The following is an 8,768-nucleotide window of genomic DNA, read 5'->3' as shown; positions in this document are numbered from 1 at the left end:
AGTGCGACGGGCAACGAGACTGCCTTTGCTCTGGCCCTTCCACTGACGCAGACAGCAGCAGCAGCAGCAGCAGCAGCACAAGCGAATTCAGCGGCAGCAGCAGCAGCAACAACAACATCCGCAACAACAACAACAGCAGCAGCAGCAGCAGCAACAGCAGCAGCAACAACAAAAGCAGCAACACTTTTGTCAACCGAGCCGGAACATTCTGTACCCGTAAGTAGAGTACCAAAATGTGGGCGGCATATTCCAATCAGAAGCGAAAGGGAGAGAGAGTTGGGCGGGTGGGGCGAGAGAGGGAGTGGCAGGCAAAATACAAATACAAAGACAAAACGAAGAAGACGTTGCCGCCGCCGACGACGACACGTGTCAAAAGTTTAGCTCGCTTTCGCTTTGCACCGTGCTTCCTTCTGCATTTTGCCTTTTGCACAAAAACGTAAAAGAAGAAAACTGCGAAAGAAAGCCGCAGCACAGACAGCCGACTATTCATATAGTAGCTGTAGCTGGTTGGGCGTTTTGGGGTGGCAAAGTCCTTGAAGCAACAGCTCCGAGTCGTGCGATGTGCCTCCTGCGTCGGACTTATATAACAACTGTAGGAAATTTGGTTTGCCTGCTGCTGCTATTGGCTTTTGCCTTTTGCGTTCTTCACGTTGCTTTTTCTATCCTATACCCATTACGAATGTATACTGAGAGGTAGAACAGTTGTGCAATCGAAATGCGCCTCTCTATGCGATTTTCATAGGCTCAAGTGACGTCAGGTTTTGTGAATTAACGCATATGGAAATGGAATTGAAACATATTTGTTTGATTTATCTAAAAGTCGTAATGAATATGAATATATATATATATTCCTTCCCATTTATGCTCTCTCTCCATGCTCTTAAGCTTTCTCTATCCTTCTTACTCTCTCCCTTTCAGATTTTCTTCCTTACCTTTTGCCTAACTCCCTTCCTTTTTCTCTTTTCCCTCTATCCCCTTCACTCTCTTTCTCTCACTCCCCTTAATATTGCCTTTCACTGCGATTCTCAGAAATGAAAGCTAAGCTCAAAGTTCAAATAACGCGTGCGTGTATATTTGCGTTTGCATCTAAAAAACTCAATACAGGGTATCGGAGTATCTTCTACTCTGTCCTAAGACACTTTCGTACTTGTTATCCATGTTATGCAATGTCGTGACAACATGGAACGTGCCCGTGTCTGGCCCATTATTGTGCAAAGTATTTGCCGGATGCATGGCATATCTGAAGGGTAGACTTTTTCTCATTTTTTGTATATGTGCCTTCAATTTGTTTGATCATTCGCCAAATTCGTTTCGCCATTTGTGTTATGTCTTTATTATGATGAAAGTAAATTGAATTTATTCGAAAATATCTATTATTCAAATTAAAGATGAAAGCCTGGCAACTGCACCTACTTTAAGCTTGGCCAAGTTAAAACTCTAAGACTTTACATATGGTTAAACCTTGACAACAGTCGAGCCCACATCTTGGGCTACATCATTACCGCAAAGACCAAAGCAATGCCGCCGGCCAAGCCGCCAAGCAGCGGCAATACAATTAAACAGAAGCTGCAATGGGTTGCAATCGACTGCGTGATACCCTGTGTGAGGTGTAAAACAAGCTGAGAATGGGTAAAGAAGTGAAGACCAGTGATTTTTAAACTGTGACTCTCTCTGTAACACTTGGGCAGTCACTGTATAAACTGTGTTTCCAATTGACTTCTAAACTGTGAGTCCCCAAAACAATGACAGCTGCAAATGTGCGCATGGAAGTTCTTATTGTGAATGAGTAAATGGCTCTCAAACTGTAACTCTTAGACAGTGGACAAAAGCCGGAAGTGTAAACTGTGACTCCTAAAACAGTGATAACTACATTAGCAGTAACTGTAAACTGTGATTCCGATTGACTTCTAAACTGTGACTCCTAAAACAGTGACAGCTGCAAATGTGCGGATGGAAGTTCTTATTGTGAATGAGTAAATGACTCTCAAACTGTAACCCTTAGACAGTGGACAGAGGCAATAAGCATAAACTGTGATTCTAGATTCTTAAACTGCGACTCCTAAAACAGTGACAACTCTATAAACTGTAAATGTAAACTGTGATTCCAGCTGATTTAAAAACTGTGACTGGGTCTTCTTTATGTAACCTTAATATACCCTTCTCTTCACATTTAGAACAGAGAAGAAACAAAGAACGAAGATGGCGAAGACTTTTGACAAATTGTTGCTCGCTGCGCTGACAACTCGAAACATGCTTCATTATTTATTACAAGCCCACATACATAATGCATGTGTGTGTGTGTGCGAATTCGCATTGTCGTTGACAAACAGCATGGGAAAGCATACACACACACACATACACACATACATACACGTGCATATGCCCTATTGTGAGTTTGCTTTGTTTTAGCAGCGCCTTCATCACAATTTCTGCCTATCTTCTAAGCATCAGCAGACGTACACATACTCACACACTCACACGCACGCACACACACACACACATATGCATGCGTGACTTGGCATTTAGAACAGAGACGAGACGAAGAGGAAAGCGTTGCGTGGGCGTCGTAACTGGCGCTGCCGGCGCAGCCAACGCAATAAGAAACACAATTGCCGCTAATAACCCAAGGCGGCGTTTGCCATTGTTGCTGCTGCTGTTGCCGTCGACGTCGACGCGTAACTCGCGTTTTAATCGAATTTTATTTGCCGCCGTTAGGCAATGAATAATTCAATTTGATTATTAAATATGTGCGTTTCGACTGTTTCGCACCCCGACAGACGACGCGGCGTAGATTTCATAATTACCGTTATATGTTGCACACGCATACGCACACAAACACACGCGTTCACACGCGGCGACGAATAGAATAATTAGCGCGCGCGCACACAATTACATTTTTTCTTTAATTTTTTTCGCATATCACTTTTTTGCAGCCATTCGTAAAATTTACCGTTTGATCGTTTGCCTAAAGAACCAATACAAGCAGTTCGCGGCGAATGTTCATTGCCATTCACACACAATTTAGATCAAGACAATGTAACACCAATTTTCTACATACATACATAAATACATATGTATATATATATATATGTGTGTGTATGTTCATTCATGGCTGTGCATTTATAACAATTCGCAAATTTGCCAGCATATTTTGTTTAATTTAAATGGGAGGGTTGGTACGCAACAACGTCGTCTGGCGGCCAAAAAAACAACAAAAAATTATTTGCTAGATTTGTCATTTGTCACGCTCACTTGAACACATCAATCGCCAGGTGCACACGGGGGCGGGGCAGCAGCCCCACAAAATAATGTGGGACACACGGAATTATGTCAGCGGCAACGACACGTTCAATATGCAATCTTCATAAATTTACATACACACACACACACACACGCACGTTTATAGATATGTATTTATGTATGCTTGTATATATATGGATGCTTGATCAGTACCGTTACTCGGCCAAATTTCTTTCTTTTTGCACAAAACTCACAAAGGCGCAAGCTTCTGGTTTGATTTCGCGAACTATGTGCGTATGGCACGTGCCTCACATAGATATAAACACACAATACGTTATATAGACAAAAATAACCGCCTAATATTTAATTAACAAACTTTGCTAATTTTGTAACTAGCACGCGCAACTTCGATACTTCTTAAGCTGGTTCGATTAATTTGTCTGGCCAATAAGAGCCACAGCGTTGCCAATACGTTTTTTACATGTGTACCAAAGGGGTACAAGGCTGCCATGAAATTGGTACAACTTGTAACCCTATGTGTCGTGTACCTTTAAAGGCGAAGTATGGTACTTTTCTTAAGGGATTTCATATCTGTGGCAACCTTGTTGATATCGATAATATTAAAGACCATTCACATTATTGGCGCCAAGAGTGCAGCTCTGAGCTGACGATCGTCCGTCTCTAATAAAAAATTGTTGGGTCTGTTTAAACCTAAAAGCGTTGTTTGCATGCACAAAAACAATGTCCCATCATGTGAAAAATAGCCCAGCACGTGCCGGCAACGATGGCAGCCGTCGCAAAAAGCCGAAAACATTTAGCCTAAGCGAATTTCACAGTCTACTCGAGCGGGAGCAGACCAAAGCGCCAACTCCAGCTGCAGCTGCAGCTTCTGCTCCTGGTCCAGCGCCAGCTATTGACAATGGCAGCGGCGATGCGACAGAGCAAATTGCTGGTTTGGTCAATGCTTCGTCCAAATCGCATGCGGAATGCGTCGTCACATTTGCTGCCACGCCTCAAATCCAAACTTTGAGCCGCCCAACAACGCCGCCAACCGACCGTGGCCGTGGCCGTGGTTCGGGTCGCGTCCGTTCCTGTCCGCGCATAGCGACGCCTCCGCGCTGTGTGCCGCACGAGCTGCAGACGGTGGACCGCATGACATCCGCCGATTTTCGACACGATTTTGCGGCCCATCTGGAGAATATGCGCAGCCGGCAGAAGGAGCAACAGCACATGCATTTCTTTCAATTGGCCATCGAGGAGAATCGTCATCTGTTCGAGGGACGCACCATACTGGTCCTGAGCTGCGGCACGGGCACGCTGGCGCTGATGGCAGCCCGAGCGGGCGCCGCACATGTCTACGCGCTGGATCACTCCCAGGTGACGGACTATGCACGGCTGGTGGTGCGTGCCAATAAGTGGGAGCACATTATCAGCGTGCTGCACGGACGTGTGGCCGATGTGGAGCTGCCGCAGCGCGTCGATGGCATCGTGTGCAACTGGATGGGCCAGTGTCTGCTCTATGAATCGGAGCTGTTGGAGCTGCTCGAGGCGCGCGATCGCTGGCTCAAGCCGCACGGCTTCATCCTGCCCGATCTGGCGGCGCTCTATCTGCTGGGCGGCGCGGAGCAGCGGCTCAAGAACGAGCGCTGCAATTGGTGGCTCGACGTTTATGGCTTCAATATGAATGCCATGCGACGCTATGCTCTAGCCGAGCCGCGCTTTGTCCGGACGAAAGGCGAACGGCTGCTCACGCTGGCGCATCAGGTGCTCAGCTTGGATTTGCGCACAGCCAGTGTCGAGGATTTGCACATAGATCGGGACATACGTTTGCAGGTGCAGCAGGATGGCTATTTCGAGTGCTTTGTGCTCTACTTTGATGTGGCCTTCAGTCGCTCGCATCAGCCGCACAAGCTGAGCTGCAATCCTTGCCTCAACTCGCCCCTCAAATCCTTGTGGCATCAGACCCTGCTCTTTGTCGAGCAGCCCTTTATCATGCGCCAGGCATTTCATTATACGGGGCATCTGCGCTTCCAGCCCAAGCCAAACTTTCATCAAATGCGCATTGATATTGAGTTCTTCAAGAGCTCGCCGGATGGCGTACAGAGCAATCCTCTCGTGCTCAAGAGCTGGCTGCTAACGCCGCGCTTTCAAACCGTCGCGGAAGTGGCGCAATGTCAGGACAGGCAGTACTACTAGATTCCAGTTAGAAACTCCAATTAAAGTTAGAATATATTGTAAATATGGAAAGCCTTTTGCTAATGTAAATATCTCCATTTTCTTATCTTGCAGATGCTATCGGTACAGACGGCCGGCTGCGCGGGAATGGAGCGGCTTGGCGTTCCGACCCGCACATCATTGAGCACACCACCCGATGACAGGTAAGCAGCTGACCTAACTGACTATATAGAAGCATGTATAGATGCATTCCTTGGTAACAAGGGCAGGAACCAGCAGCAATTGCATTTATAGTTCTAACAGGCTAATCCTGGCCAGACTTGCTCTAATAGTTGACTAATAAGGTTTTCTATTTTGAACAGGGATCAATTTAGATGTAGAATGCGCGTTGATGCGCTCCAAGCACGCGAGCTGCTGGCCGTGCACAGCAGCAGCAACAATCAGCAGCAGCAGCAGCAGCAGCAACAACATCACAGCAATAAGCAACAACATTCCCACCATCAACTACAACAGCAACAACAACAACAACAGCAGCAGCAACAACAGCAACATTATCTGTACCAGCAGCAACAACAACAACAACGCATGACAGCTTCGCCCAGCGGAAGCGGCAGCGGCAACAACAATAACAACAACACGCATAGTATTAACAATTTTGTGGCGCGTGGCGGAATTGAGGCGACCACATTGAAGTACGGCAACACGGGCAGCGGGAGCTTTAAGAGCGATCTGAGCAGCACATCGTGCACATCCTCAACATCGTCGTGCAGCTCGCTGAATAGCCACAGTGCCGATCATCATCAACATTACCAATATCAGCTGCAGCAGCAGAGGACGCCGCGCTGCCCACATCATGTACCACTGCCGGACAGCGAGTACGGACAGGATCGTCATCTGCAAATACGCAGCAGCTACCAGGTGAGACACACTTTCAACCCACAGACATGCTCAATAACTCATCCTTCCCTCTCTCTCTCTCTGCGCACAGCAATCGGAAATCACACGCTCCTATACAAAGCCGCCGCCCAACAAAACCGTACGCGATGTGCCCGAACAGATATGCGCCGCCAATGCCAGCTATCGCCTGGCGGCAGCTAATAGCTGCGCTACTGCTGCCGCTGCCGCCGCCGCTGCCTCCAACTCGTCAACACCTGCCGCTTATGCGCTGGCAGCAGCTGGCGCAACAAAATCCAAACCGAATGCCATCACAAAGTTCTTCTCACGCATCAGTTCGCCCAAGTCGCCCACGTCGCTGGCGACGGGCTCGGGTGGTGCTGCAGCGGCAGCAGCGGGTGCAGCTATTGTTGTTGCCACGCCCACAACACTGGGCAGCTCATCGTTAGCATCATCAGCATCGATGTCATCGTCCGCCTCATCGCTGGCCTCGTCCGCGGGCATGCCCGCCTGTGTCTCACCATCCTCATCGGCCTCATCCCTGGCAGCCGCACCGCTGACCGCCCTGCCCATTGCCAATGCGGCGACACTTAAGAGCACCGCCTGCAGCTTTGGCAGCACAGCAGCGGCGACAGCGGGGACGGGGAGCCCCGCCGAACAGGAGCAGCAGGATGAGACGACGCAATAATTCCATGTTGGGAGCCGTAACAGATTCAAGATCTGTCCAAGAACTTCGCGCTGGCACGAAAAGACTGTTTATTAGTCAGAATTTAATTTGTAAACGATGAGAGGAGACACACACACACACACACACACACACACACACAAACACACACACACAAACACACACACACAAACACACACACACACACACACACACACACACACGCGCAGAGACACAGACACAATTTAGTTTTGTACTAAGCCCTCGGTTGGAGAGATCATTTCCATTTGTCGCATGCTAAAATATTTATACATAAAACAAGGAAAACAAACAAATTGAGACAGATAATACATATATATATATATATATATAGAGAACATAACGGTACATATTGTATTTTGTTTTAGTTGGAATATATAACTATATAGTTTTTAACACACCCACACACACACACACACACACAACAAATTCAATCTATACTCTATCTACCCACCACCAAATCAATCAGCCAACCTACGATTATCTAAACACACTTCGATATATACATAGATATATATATATATAGTTATATATTGTATTTGTATGATGGCCCCGATGTGCTGGAACACACACGCAACTTTTCTTTTAGTTCAATTCAAATTGATATATATCTAAAAATATGCATATATATACATATATATATCAAATATTTGTATTAACCAGTTAAATTTGTATATAGTTCAAGTATGGAAAATTGAATGAAAATGGAAAATCTTAGCGAAATTTGAAATATTGTTTTGAAAATTGAATTGACCCTTGCCGTATTATGTGTTCAAGCCGCGTAAACCCTACGATTTTTTAAAGAAGCACAGTTACCCCCACCCCCCTCCACCCCACACACAGTAAATATAATGCATGGGGGAGGGTGAGGGGGGGGGCGTGGCTTTGGGATTAGGTCGTCAGCAAGTGCAGGTGTAAATTTTTGATTTAGTTTAGCCAAATAGCGCAAATAAATCGATAATACAATTAACGCTATAAGTTAAAATGTAATAATAATAATAATTATGAGATATATATATATCAAAAATATATATGTATTTGTACATAATACGTTTGTACACAGCAATGTAAATTCTAAGCACAAATCTCAAAATTGCAAACAATTGCAGAAATATAAAAGACCGTTTGAAAAGCAAAAAAAAAAAAAAAAACTCTAAAAAACTTGAATTTTTTTTTTAATTATTATAATATTATATAGAGTTTTCTAGCATGCATATATTTGGCGTCGTTACTTCATATATTCGAAAAAAAAAGAAAGAAAAAATGATATTCCAAAATAAATAAATAATGTACTGAGCAAAGAGCTGGGAGCTCACGGAAACTGAGAACGAAAAGAATAAGATTGTATATATAAGTATATATATATATATATATATGTATATTATTTGCCTTTGGTCCTAGACGAACAATATGTGGGTATGTATAGGGAGAAGAGAGAGAGAGAGAGAGATATGTAAGTACGTATGTATGAGCAAACGGGACTGTTCTCGATAACGATCTCGATATACATTTCGATAGCGATCAACATTTTCAAGTGTTGGAAAGTGTTGAAGCTCGCAATTGGTGTTGAGCAGCAATAAAAACGGTTCGATATCGACTCGTAAAAAGTTATCGAAATGGTAGCGATATCTAGAACTGGCCCGATAACATAATTAATCAATCTAGATGCAGTACCAGCAATTCCAATCAAAGCACTCAAACTAGCGGCATTATCTAACTAAAAAAAACCAGAAATAATTCTAGCATATAAGCAAAG

At 45.0% G+C, this 8,768-nt stretch overlaps 2 protein-coding genes across 2 annotated transcripts; both read left to right on the top strand.

The window, feature by feature from the left end:
* The first annotated feature begins 4,182 nt into the window (after positions 1-4,182).
* LOC115762754 (protein arginine N-methyltransferase 1) lies at positions 4,183-5,610 on the top strand. Its single transcript, XM_030705095.1, has 2 exons — positions 4,183-5,461; positions 5,530-5,610. Exon 1 carries the CDS (start codon positions 4,393-4,395, stop codon positions 5,434-5,436), a length of 1,044 nt encoding a protein of 347 aa, XP_030560955.1. The 5' UTR covers positions 4,183-4,392; the 3' UTR covers positions 5,437-5,461; positions 5,530-5,610.
* A 349-nt stretch (positions 5,611-5,959) lies between these two features.
* LOC115762755 (putative GPI-anchored protein pfl2) lies at positions 5,960-7,142 on the top strand. The gene is made up of 2 exons (XM_030705096.1): positions 5,960-6,333; positions 6,404-7,142. The coding sequence occupies exons 1-2, from the start codon at positions 6,001-6,003 to the stop codon at positions 6,995-6,997; spliced, it is 927 nt and encodes a 308-aa protein (XP_030560956.1). The 5' UTR covers positions 5,960-6,000; the 3' UTR covers positions 6,998-7,142.
* Positions 7,143-8,768: the final 1,626 nt, after the last annotated feature.

Source organism: Drosophila novamexicana, unplaced genomic scaffold (assembly GCF_003285875.2).
Source record: "Drosophila novamexicana strain 15010-1031.04,08,12 unplaced genomic scaffold, DnovRS2.1 tig00000644-arrow-pilon, whole genome shotgun sequence".
NCBI classification, from domain to species: Eukaryota; Metazoa; Arthropoda; class Insecta; order Diptera; family Drosophilidae; genus Drosophila; species Drosophila novamexicana.
The sequence above is the reverse complement of the archived record's forward strand: the minus strand, read 5'-3'. Positions and strand labels throughout refer to the sequence as shown.